Source organism: Ammodytes marinus (assembly GCF_949987685.1).
Source record: "Ammodytes marinus genome assembly, chromosome: 2".
Taxonomy (NCBI): Eukaryota; Metazoa; Chordata; class Actinopteri; order Uranoscopiformes; family Ammodytidae; genus Ammodytes; species Ammodytes marinus.
In genome coordinates this window covers 35,365,384-35,378,484 of record NC_137231.1, presented here as the reverse complement: position 1 = coordinate 35,378,484, position 13,101 = coordinate 35,365,384, and the positions used below count along the sequence as shown (strand labels likewise).

Genomic DNA, 13,101 nt, shown 5'->3' with positions numbered 1-13,101 from the left:
ATCTCCTCCAGCGGCAGTCCTTCCTGGTCTCCAAATTAGCTGTGCTTGAAAAAGCTCCTCTTTCAAGTTCTCAGGCACCGGTTAGCGGCGTTTCTACTGCTTCTGCTGCTCAGCCTCCCGACGCTGCATGGACGTCTGTTGTGAGGAGGGGCAGACGATCTTCTACACGATCTTCTCATCCTCTTCCTCCTCCTCTGCTCTCCTCTCCATCTCCTCCTCTGCTCTCGCTGGATCCTGTGTTGACGCGCAATCCATTTGCTCCGCTGGAGGTGCTATGTGGAGCTGGTGGAGCTGCTGAACCTGTGGCTCGTGTTGCCGGCTCTCCATCTGCTTCGCCGGTCCAGACCTGCTCCAAGGTAACACGGGGACGTCAAGGTTCCACTTCCCAGTTTGGATATCGAGATCGCCGCCGTTTACCAGCTCCAGCCGGAAGTGTGTTTCCCTGTGTGCACCCCTCCGAGCCTCCTCGAAGTGGTGCCCCCGATGCTGACATCCGCTGTACAGGTGAGGCTCTCTCTCGCGGCTGTGACCTGCCCTCACCTCCTCCCCTCTCATCGAAGCTGTCTCTCTACTGTGGGAGCTGCTTGAATCACCAACCTGAGATCCTCATCATCGGTGACTCTATTGTCAGATTTCTTTGTCTCCCTGGTGCTTTCACCTATTGCCTCTCTGGAGGAAAATCATCTGACATTATGGAGCTAACACCTGCCCTCGTTGCCCTCCACCCTACTGCCCACACAGTCATCCTGCATGTTGGAACTAATGACGTAATGGATAAACGGTCATACCAACTGTTGGACAATCTACAGAGTCTGGCCATCACCCTGGAGAGCCTGGGGAAATTCTGTATATTTTCCGGCCCCATTCCCACGTCATCCAAAAGCCCTGAGCGCTACAGCCGTCTTCTGGATTTCCATGAACGACTGAAGTCCTGGTGCTCGATCAACTCTCTGGGCTATATTAACAACTTTGACTCATTCTCGAGACACACACTCCTTAAATCTGACGGCCTCCATCCCAATGCCAAAGGTATTAAAGAACTTACTAATCACTACATTCATCACATCGCATCTTGGCATAATTCGGACTGATATTTACCAGAGCACGACCCTACCAAATCATCCCCCATTAAAAAAGATCTCCCCAGGGGTCCTGCTGAAGTATCCCCCAATTTAACTCATAACAACACCTCAAATTGTCCTTCATTCATCACAGACATCACTGATGACCCCCTTTGCTCTAAACTAAATTCCCCACAAATTCTTAAATCAAGAAAGGGCTTGGGTTTTCTTCATCTAAATATTAGAAGTTTATTGCAGCATGATAAATTAGACCACGTAAAGATTTTAGTGTCCCAGGCAGATCCAGATGTCTTGATTCTGACTGAATCCTGGTTAAAGAAGAGTACAGATGACTCTATTGTGACAATTAATGAATACAATTTATTCAGAATAGACAGAAACGCAAGGGGTGGGGGAGTGGCTGTCTATGTTAAATCCTGTTATTCTGTAACACTTTTACATGCTGTCTCTGTTCCAAATTGTTTTGAATTTATCGCGCTAGAATTATCTTTATCGTCAAATGATTGTTTTGTTGTAATTGGTGTGTATAGGCCCCCTTCTGCTGTAACTAGCTCCTTAAACGATCTAGCACATATGCTCTCCAGATCTATTTCGACCTCCCTCAGACCGTCACTACGGTCTAACCGTGAATGATACCCTCCATTCTACCTATCTTTCGAGACCATAATATCAACAGAGTCGTATGACCGACCTTTAGAGGCGGGCTCGGAGTGCATAAAGCATCCGGGGGAGCACGCCTCTTCCTCTTTGCCTTTCTCGCCTCATCCGAGAGACCGGTAAGTTGTGTTTGAAAATGTAGGAAGCTGGTAATCCGTCACATTATTGTGCAGGTGCCTTGTGTCCCTGAGGATTGTTAAACTGGTTTCCCTGTGATTACAGTTTGTAACTATTGGCGCACCGAAAGGTCCCCAGTAGTTTTGTAGCGCATGGTGTTTGATTGTTGTTGATTGTTAACACCTGTTGCTTCTCCCCTTAGCCTGCAAGGAAAAAGCAGTGTTGGGGCGAAATACACTTTTTGTTAAATACTAAGAATAAGTACAATAAACAAAGCCTTGCCTGCCGGCGTTAGAAGTGCTTTATTTGTATATTTTCCTCGTACGTCCCAAGAGTCGTACTATTTCAGAGTTGATTTTGATTTTGATGGTCAACTTAATTTCCCTGAAAACGGGTTTCTTTATTTATTCCCCATTGTAGGGAAAAAGAAGAAAGAAAAAGAAAATAAAGGAGAAGAAGAAAAGAAAAGAAAGAAAAAGGAGGAAAAGCAGCTAAACTAAGAGGCTGTTGATCAACTTAAAGCTTCCCTTAACCTCTGTGCGCAGACGGTCGGGTTCCTTTAGTTGTCCCCCAGTGTACGTCCGCGTACACATTTGGGGTGAATTTGATTCATTAAAAAGAAGAAAAGAATAAAGAGAAAAATCAGCTAAGCTAGGAGGCTGCTGATCAACTTAAAGCTTCCCTTAACCTCTGTGCGCAGACGGTCGGGTTCCTTTAGTTGTCCCCCAGTGTACGTCCGCGTACACATTTGGGGTGAAATTGGGCACTATGGCCCCCCAGACATGCCGTTCCTGTGGAGCGACCATGGACCCCCGTGATGGTCACAGAGAGTGTCCCCCATGCTTGGGCAGGGCTCACCTCTTGGAGGATGTGGAGTCCCCATGCCCAGCTGCACTGGACCTACCGCTGGACGAGAGGTCTCGGAGGGCTTGGTTAGGAGAACACCCCCCCGGTGCTGCGGCAGGTGCTCCTTCTCCCACCGATGGTAGGATACAGGACCGCCACTCTAAGAGCAGCCAATCACGTGAGCATTCCCATGGCCGTAGTAAAAGACGAGCCTCAAGAGGGGCTCTGCAGCCAGAAGGTCCAGGCCCCACCCCAGTGGCGGCGGCAGGACGGGAGGATATACAGCTGCAAATTTTGTCTGCCATTCGTGGCCTGACAGACAGGATGGGCAGAATTGAAACTCGCTCTCAGAGTGAAGCTATCTCTGAGACTCACACCTCTGGTCGAACATCCTCCGCACATATGTCATCGTACCAGGAGCCAGAAGCCAACCACCCGGACTCTATATCCCTCTATGCCCGGGGTTCCCTTTTCGCAGAAGAGGGACAACCGGAGTTTGCTGCAGAGCCACACGGCCTCAGCTCATCCCATCCAGAGGGATCTGCTTCTGCAGATGAGTGTTCGGAAGAGCCGGGTCAAGATAGTGTGTTCTCAAGGGTCCTGAGTGCTGCCAAGATCCTGGGACTTGGCACCCCAGTGGAAGTCCCAAGTCAGACAGAGGGGGTCTGGGCTGGCATTCCACAACCCCGTCCTTCAGTGGCTATTCCAGCAGCAGAAGACTACTGCAAGATGCTGAAAGGAGCTTGGAGTACTCCTAGCCAAGCACCTCAGTTTAATACAGGCTGCAGGAGGGTGGCTAAGGCACAATACCCGTCAGAGACAGGACTGGGGGATATGCCTCCGGTGGAGAAGGAGATGGCAGCCTTAACCTCTCTCAGCCCAGAGAAGGTCACAGTTGACCCACGATGTCCACGAAAGGAGTGCGACAAGACGGACCGCTTGGTCTGCAGGACCTACAATGCAGCTGCTCGTGCAGCTTGTGCAGGAAATGCTTTGGCTATCCTACTGGCAGCTATCAGGAAGACTCTTAGCGCAGCTGACCGCGATACCAGGAGCTTGGTAGATGCGGCCTTATCCACCCATTCCCAGCTCACCCGGGATGTGGGGGCGGCTATGTCATCAGCCATGATGACCCGCAGGCAGATCTGGCTCAAACGAACCTCCCAGCGAATATTAAGAGCGAGCTCACCAATATGCCAGTGGAGCCGGGCTCAGTGTTTCATTCAGACTCCCAGAATGTGCTGAAGAAGGCTGAACAAACTGCACGTGCCAGGGAGAGTGTGCAACGCACGTTCACTCACCCTGGGAGGACAAGGCAGCGACCTACTGGCCGGCAGCAACCATATCAGACTGCTGAGGGCCGTCAAGATCCTTGGGTGCGTAACGGACGTCAGAGCCCAGGCAACCAGGGCTACAGCGGTGCTAAAGTAAGACCACTGCAGCGGGGGTTTCAGTCCCACTCAACATCAAGAGGGGCTCCCCAAAATAGACGTCCCCCGAGGGGCCAAAGGCCCCGGCAGGGTCGTGAATAGGATTGGTGGGACAGCCGCCGGGGTTCACTCCCAGCTACGCCTGGACAGCTGGGAGCAGAAAGTTTCAGACCCCTGGGTACTGGCAACAGTCGCCAGGGGTTACAGGCTCCAATTTCGGCGGCGGCCCCCACCTTTTTCCAGGGTCCGGATAACATCCGTGAAGGACCCAGTCCAGGCAGATGTGTTGGCCGAGGAAATCGCCACACTGCTACAAAAAGGAGCAATTGCAAAAGTAAGTTCCAGCGAACAGCACACTGGCTTTTATTCAATATATTTCCTGGTTCCAAAGAAAGATGGGGGGCTGCGCCCCATTCTGGACCTCAGGGGCTTAAATGCTTTTATGAAAACCTTACCCTTCAAGATGCTGCACACAAGGCACATCATGGAAGCAATAGAGGAAAAGGAGTGGTTCACCACTATCGATCTCAAGGACGCTTATTTCCACGTCCCTATTTGTCAGGAACATTGGAAGTTCCTACGCTTCGCCTTTCGGGGACAGGCTTACGAGTTCAAAGTCCTCCCATTTGGCCTCTCCCTGTCCCCCAGGGTATTTTACCAGGGTGGTGGCAGCTGCCTTGATGCCCCTGCAGAGGGCAGGCTTGAAAATCATGCCGTACCTGGACGATTGGTTAGTCTGCGCTCCGTCTTGCCAGCAGGTAGTGCAGGACACAGGGGCAGTCCTGTCCCACGTTCAGTCTCTTGGCTTCCAGGTCAACTTGAAGAAGAGCAACCTCATGCCAAGGCAGCAGACAGTCTTCTTAGGACTATGTCTGAACTCCCTCACGATGAGGGCATCACTCACCCCTCAGAGAGTGGCGAAAATTCTGGGGGCCCTGCGCATCTTTCGCCTAGGCAAGCGCCTAGAACTAATCCACCTTCAGAGACTACTGGGGTCGATTTCGGCAGCAGTGGTGGTGATTCCATTGGGTCTCCTCAAGGCGCGGCCTCTACAGCGGTGGCTAAATGCTTTCAACCTAAACCCACACAGGGACAGGCATGTAAAGCTCCGGATAACACACTCATGTCTCAGAGCCCTGCGCCCATGGCGGGACAGCAGGTTGCTCACACAGGGAGCCCCCTTGGGCAATCTCCCCTCGAGGCGGACCATAGTGTCTACGGATGCTTCCCAGTCAGGCTGGGGGGCGGTCTGGGAAGGCAGAGCGGTGAGGGGTCTCTGGGGGCCTCCTTGGGACACAGAACATATCAATGTGCTGGAGATAAGGGCAGTTTATTTGGGCCTCAAGGCTCTTATTCCCTTCATACAGGGCAGACATGTCCTTGTAAGAACAGACAATACTGCCACGGTGTACAACATCAACCATCAGGGCGGCACAAGGTCCCTCTCTTGCCTAAAGATGGCCCAGAGGCTTCTGACGTGGGCCTTCCCACGCCTGGCCTCACTCAAGGCGGTTTACATACCAGGGGTCTTGAACATAGCGGCGGACCTCCTCTCCAGGTCCGGACCTCTCCCGGGAGAATGGAGACTACACCCAGAGGTTGTAGTGACCTTGTCAACTCACTTTGGGAAGCTCCAGGTGGATCTATTTGCATCCAGGGAGACAACCCATTGCCAGAGGTGGTTCTCCCTGAGGCAGCCGTGCAGCCCTTTAGGCCTGGATGCACTGTCTCAAGAGTGGCCGGAAGGGTTACTATACGCTTTCCCTCCGCTTCCATTGGTACCCCATGTGCTAGACAGGATTGCCCAGGGGTGCTACAGGGTCCTGTTAGTGGCTCCACACTGGCCGGGGAGGCATTGGTTCCCGGCCCTCCTCCGTCTTGTTTACGGTCAACCCTTGCCCTTGCCACTCAGGGCAGACCTTCTTTCTCAGGCACGGGGCCAAATCTGGCACCCGAACCCGTCTGTGATGCAGTTATGGGCCTGGCCCCTCCTCAGTCCATCTCTCAGGATTTGAGTGAAGCCGTCCTGGAGACGATAAATAATGCCAGGGCACCTTCTACACGAGCCAATTACCAACAAAGATGGAATTTCTTTTCGTCATGGTGCCAAAATAGGGAGTTGGACCCGGTCACCTGTCCGGTGGCTTTGGTGCTCCTCTTCCTGCAGTCCCTACTGGACCTGGGGAGGGCAGCGAGCACCCTGAGGGTCTATGCTGCCGCTATTTCTGTATTTCACGAGACAGTGGGAGGTCTTTCTGTGGGAAAGCACCCCATGGTGTCTCAGTTCCTCAAGGGCGCTAACCGCCTGCGGCCAAGCAGGAGCTTGAGAGCCCCATCCTGGGACCTCCCTTTGGTGTTGAGGTCTTTGGCTATTGCCCCATACGAACCGCTAGAGCAGTCGGGTTTAAAGTTCTTGGCACAAAAAACTGCATTTCTTTTGGCCATATGTTCAGCTAAAAGGGTGAGTGAGCTACACGCACTGTCTGTTAGTGACGAGTGCTTAAGGTGGAAGCCCGAGAACGCAGGGGTGTCTCTTTGGCCAAACCCTTGCTTCCTGCCTAAGGTGGTAAGGCCAGATACAGTTAATCAAGCGATCGAGCTGGAGGCATTTCACCCTGATCCAGCGTGCCAAGGCAGAGTTGCTCTTCATACATTGTGTCCAGTAAGAGCATTGAGGGCTTACGTCAGCCGTACTCAGCAGCTGAGGCAGTCACATACTAAGCTGTTTGTGTGCTATGCTGATAGACAGTTGGGCCACCCAGTGTCTAAACAGCGTCTTTCCCACTGGCTGGTGGAGACGATTGCCCAGGCTTACACCACGCAGGGACTCCCGATGCCTGGTGGCCTTGTGGCTCACTCTACACGAAGTATGGCCACGTGGGCAGCTTTAAAAGGAGTTGCCCTAGGTGATATATGTGCGGCTGCTTCATGGAGCACTCCATGCACTTTCACCAGATTTTATAGGGTCAATGTTGCGTCTGCAACTATGGGCTCCACTATTCTCAGGTCTGCCACCGAGCGGACTGATGACGGGGAATTTTCTTCCTCGCGACATTGTTGATATGACTCATCCACGGTTAGACCGTAGTGACGGTCTGAGGGAGGTCGAAATAGATCGTAAGTTATGAACATAACTATGGATCTATGAGACCGACCGATGACCGTCACTATCTCTTGTCGCTCGGAACTGGCTGAGGCGTTCCAGGCAGGAGGAAGAGGCGTGCTCCCCCGGATGCTTTATGCACTCCGAGCCCGCCTCTAAAGGTCGGTCATACGACTCTGTTGATATTATGGTCTCGAAAGATAGGTAGAATGGAGGGTATCATTCACGGTTAGACCGTAGTGACGGTCATCGGTCGGTCTCATAGATCCATAGTTATGTTCATAACTTACGTTATGTAAATAGAGAGGTAATTGTGATGGGTGATTTTAACGTTGATTGGCTTTCTGGTGCCTCTGAACCTTTCAAAGAAATCTGTAGCAACATTAATCTTACACAATTAATAACTAAGCCCACAAGACCCAATCTAAAAAACCCAGCAAAATCAACTTTAATCGATTTAATCCTATCAAATAAAATAAATAAAATAGTCTCAGCTGGTGTTTTTGAGCTTGGGATTAGTGATCACTGCCCAGTGGCCTGTATCAGAAGTATTCATTTAAAAAGATCTCAACCTAAAATCATAATTAAGCGTAATTTTAAAGGTTTTAATGAGCAAGCCTTTTTAAGTGATCTCCGTCATAGTGACATTCAACTGACTACGCAAATTTCGGATGTTGAGTTAGCCTTAGACTATTTCATCGATACTTTCACCTCAATTATAAACAAGCATGCGCCCCTTAATAAGCATCGAGTAAAAAATAGATCAAACCCCTGGTTTACAAGTGAACTGTCTGATTTATTTTCTGAAAGAAATAAAGCATGGTCTCTAGCTAGACGCTCTGGAGATAATACCAGTTGGACTATTTTTAGACAATTTAGGAATAAGTGCACAGCCATGGTCAGGAAAGCCAAATCCGAATATTACCTTGAATTAATCTCCGACTGCTACTCTAACCCTGCACTATTTTGGAAAGCTGTGAACTATAATAAAAACAATTCTAGCACAGTTCCCACTCAGATCAAATTAAATGGTCACACTCTCAATGATCAAAAAGAGATTGGCTTAGCTTTTAATAAACATTTTGTAGCTGCTGGTCAACTCTTTCAAAATGGAGGTTGTACACCTTCTACAACCAGTAGTAACGTACCGCCTGTCTCTCAAACTCCTATTTTCAGCCTGGATCTTCTTCCCACAAGTGTTGTTGTAGATGCACTCCTCGCCATCAACCCCAAGAAGTACATGGGAGAGGACAATTTGGACCCGTTTTCAATCAAGCTTTCGACACATATAATATCAAAACAAATAACCCATATTTTTAATCTTTCCATCTCCTCTGGAATAGTTCCTAAAATTTGGAAAAAAGCTCACGTAATTCCTTTACATAAAGGTGGTGACAAAAATAATCTTAATAACTACAGGCCAATTTCCAAACTCCCATGCCTGGCAAAAATTCTAGAATCACTTATTAATAATCAGTTAAAAACATTTCTAACTAGTGCTTCCATTTTGAGCCCATTCCAATCTGGTTTTAGGGCAGGCCACAGTACTGTCTCTGCTGTGACTTTGGTTGTAGACAACATTGTTACAGCATTAGACAAGAAAAAGCACTGTGCAGCACTTTTTATTGATCTTTCAAAGGCCTTTGATACTGTTGACCACCATTTGCTTTTACGGAGGCTGCATGACATTGGCTTTGATCAGTCTGCATGTAGCTGGTTTAGGGATTATCTCTCTGATAGACAGCAGTCAGTTAAACTTGGAAGATACCAATCTGAGTTTTTAACTGTTACAAATGGTGTCCCACAAGGCTCAATTTTAGGTCCAGTTCTTTTCACAATTTATATAAATAACATTGTTTCATCGCTAAAAAACTGTCACGCCCATCTATACGCTGACGACACAGTACTGTATTGCATTTCCGATTCGGTGCACCAATCTATTCAGAACCTACAAAGCTCTTTTAACACCCTGCAGGACAGTCTAGTGGACCTCAGGCTGGTTCTAAATACAGACAAAACCAAATATATGTGTTTCTCCAGAGCAAGAACTACAAATTTGAATGATTTTAATATTTTTACAAATAATGGATTTTTAATTGAAAGAGTCACAGAGTACAAATATCTTGGCATCTGGTTAGATGATAAACTCACTTTTAATTTTCATATAAAAAATCTTGTTCGTCGACTACGACAAAAAATTGGCTATTTTTATAGGAACAAAACCACCTTCCCTTTATTTAGTAGGAAAAGGATTTTTGAGGCAGTTTTCATGTCTGTCCTTGATTACGGTGATGTGGTTTACCGGCATGCATCACATTCATGTCTTAAACTCCTGGACACTGTTTTTCACTCTGCTTTAAGGTTCATCACAGGAGATGCTTATGACACACACCATTGTCTTTTATATGAAAAGGTTGGGTGGTCCTCCCTTAAAGAGAGACGTGACGCACATTGGCATGTTTTTATTTACAAAGCCTTGACCGGGAAGCTTCCTCGTTATTTAACTGAATTGCTGCAAATCTCAGATGGGCTTTATCAGACCCGCTCCACTGACATGCTTATGCTTTATGTCCCACAAGCCCGGTCTGAGCTAGGAAAGACAGCTTTTAGCTTCAGTGCCCCTGACTCCTGGAACAACTTACAGCAACAAATTAAACTAAATAACTTCATATCCTTTAACCAATTTAAACAAACTATTTTAAATCTGCCAAACTCTACCTGTAACTGTTTTAATTAGGCTATATTTTACTTTTTTAATTGCTACCACTTAATCTTCACCACTGTGTAAATGTTTCAATTGTTTTTCTCTTCACCTGTTGTTATGTATTTGATGTATTTGCGTTGAATATTGTTTATGTATTGTTGTTTTTCCTTTGAATTTGTTTGAACTCGACGTCATTGAAAATGAGGGTCACCCCTCAATTGGTCTCTCGAGGATAAATAAAAGTTAAATGAAATGAAAAATATCAAAGCCGTCTCAAACTCAAACAACATACTGTATACGCAACCATAACTGTTGTTTACTATCACGACTTCCACGGCGCATGCACAGCACTGTCGATATCTGGTTACGTCCGCCCCAGAGCACCAGACATAGGGCTCTGGCCCGCCCATATCAGATACAACGATTTGATTGGCAACATAGTTATTGAGGTTCAATTGATCGTGCCCAGACCAACTGGCTGAGCAAATTGAATTTGCAAGCGGCATGTCTGGATTTCCAGGCTAAATGTTTACCTTTCAAATGATATAATAAATAACTAATAGATAGATATGGTGGTGTTGTGAAATGATTCCGATAACAGGGGAATGACAATGAGGCTATAAATGTTCCTTTACATTTTCTGTGTACTATGCAGTACTTTTTTTTTCCATGAATCATTCTGTCACTTAACCCCTCTTCCCCCAAAAAAAACCTACTCAGATCTCCACAAACTGATTTGCATGCATGCATGTTGGACTAACAAACTGTTTATTTCATTTCTTATGTTACCTTCTTCTTGATGTGTGTTTTAGCTTACAGGGAAATGTTAAAAGCAGAGGTCCACATTTGTTCCAGTCTTAAAACAACATGCCATATGTACATTAAAAGAGTTATTGGTGGCACTACGCATTTCTCCTGTCCCTACTGAGTAATAGAAAAATAAGCACCAAATTCACTCTTTGAGTTACCTTTTCTCCACTGCAGCTGGACAAGGAAACACTGTCTAACACTAAATACTTGATATGTTTAATCTCTCTCTCTCTCTCTCTCTCTCTCTCTCTCTCTCTCTCTCTCTCTCCAGCCTCACCAGTACTGACACCATCACCACTGACTGATGGACCACAATGTGAGTCTGTAAAAGCTGAAAACTGTCATCTCTATACTTTTCTTTACTTTAACAATTGTTCGGCCATTCTGAAAAAATAATATTTCTGAACCAGATGACATTTCTTCAGATTTGTGCTCAAGCAAATCCTGAACATCTATGAACCAAAACTTTAAAACGTCGGTCAACTGAATAAACACAAAACTATAAACTACAGTCAGTGAACTGACCTCAGTTTCTCCAGTCGGCAGTTTGGACTCTCCAGTCCGGCACAGAGAAGTTTCACTGCTGAATCCTTCAGCTTGTTGTTACTCAGGTCCAGCTCTATCAGATGGGAGGGGTTGGACTTCAGAGCTGAGGCCACAACTTCACAGTGAGTCTCTGTGAGATAACAGCTAGAAAGTCTGTAATGACACATTTATTACAAAATGTTATAATGAAAGAAAACAGTTTGATACTTCCTGATTTGAGAAACATTTGCTCTTCACATCAGAGGTTCAGCTCGTCTTATCTCAGTGTTTGACATGAAACAATAGTTCTCATCACTCTCTCACCTGCAGATATTCAATCTTTGTTTTGCTTTAATCTTGCAGATGAAGGATTTATTTTAATTCATCTACCTGCCAGGGACTACAGGTGAAAATTAGCACTGCATGGCTAAATCTGGCACATTTACATGTTGAACTTTGGTGCTCATGTTTATCAATGTGCGCTGTGCCTTCTAAATAAAGAAATCTAAAAAAAAATTTAGTTACAATGCTGCTCTAATGTCCACAATCTGTCAGTGTGATCTGGTCCCTTAAAGTCATCATGAGGCCACCTCGATCAGAAAACATTTTCACAACTCAATGATTTCTTAGATCGCTACCTGCTGCTGTCAAGTTCACGTAAGTGAGAATATTCAGTGACGCTCAGAGCTGTTGTCAAAACAGAGGATGCTACCAAGCATCACACATTGAGGTGGCTAACTCCAGACACTAGAGATGTTATGTATTTATTTGACCACCACTTTCCAAGATAGTATACTAAATATACTAAAAGCATTTCTAGTATATATGAAAAGTATACTGACATTGAATTTTTAGTGCATTACATAGAACAAAACAAATATTAAAAAATATATTGCCAGTACCTTTTAACATACTTTTACTGCATTGAAAAAAAGTATTTCATTGTGTTAGAAATATGGAGAAAGTGTCTTTAGTATATTTTCTTAAAGTATATTTAGTTTAACAATTAAACATTTTAATGCAATATGCTAGAAGTTGTGTTAATCGAAACACCTTAAATTGTACTAAATATATTGGAAGTTGCACTAAAGGCATAAATACATTAAAAACATATTTTTCTGTATTTATTTGGATATTATCACTTACCAAAATAGTACACTAGTGTTTAAATATACTTAAAGCATTTAAAATAAACTTATTCAAAGTAACTGATATTGAATTTGTAGTACATTAACATACTTGTACAACACAAATATTTAAGAAATATACAGCCAGTGCATTTTATTATATTTATTGTGACACATGGAAATGAAAAACCTTTCAAAGCAAAGCTTCTGACACTCTATGTTCCACATACGATATGCCTACAGGTAGCACTGATAGTCTTCAATATTTACATGTATAACAACTGACCTGATGAAACACACCAGGGGCTGGTACTCTGCCACACAGGCTTGTACAGTAGGCACTAGGCATGATGGGAGCATCACTTCATCCACCTCTCTTCTTACCCTGATGCACCCATCACTCTGGAACAGGGTCAATCTGGTCTCATCAGACCACACAACCTTTTTTCATTGCTCCAGAGTCCATTCTGTATGCTCCCTGGCAAATTGAAGCATTTCATCCTTTTAAGCCCCACTGATAAGTGGTGTTCTTAAGGCTACATATCTGCATAGTCCATATCCCTTATGTTCTCTGTGCATTGTGCATGTGGAAATGCTCTTAATTTCACTATTAAAGACAGCCCGGAGTTCTACTGTCGATATTTAAAATTTTGATGCAACCAATTATTTGTATTTATTTTAATTGATCTCCCATTATGAT

At 45.7% G+C, this 13,101-nt stretch overlaps 1 protein-coding gene across 1 annotated transcript in view; it reads right to left on the bottom strand.

Moving 5' to 3' along the window:
* LOC307265539 (uncharacterized protein) overlaps window positions 1-13,101 on the bottom strand; it is a gene marked incomplete at both ends in the record, with an annotated part of 108,652 nt that overhangs the window by 27,677 nt on the left and 67,874 nt on the right. Inside the window, one exon of the mRNA XM_080047294.1 lies at window positions 11,275-11,448. Coding sequence (XP_079903420.1) covers window positions 11,275-11,448 — 174 coding nt within the window. The remainder of the gene's footprint in view (window positions 1-11,274; window positions 11,449-13,101) is intronic.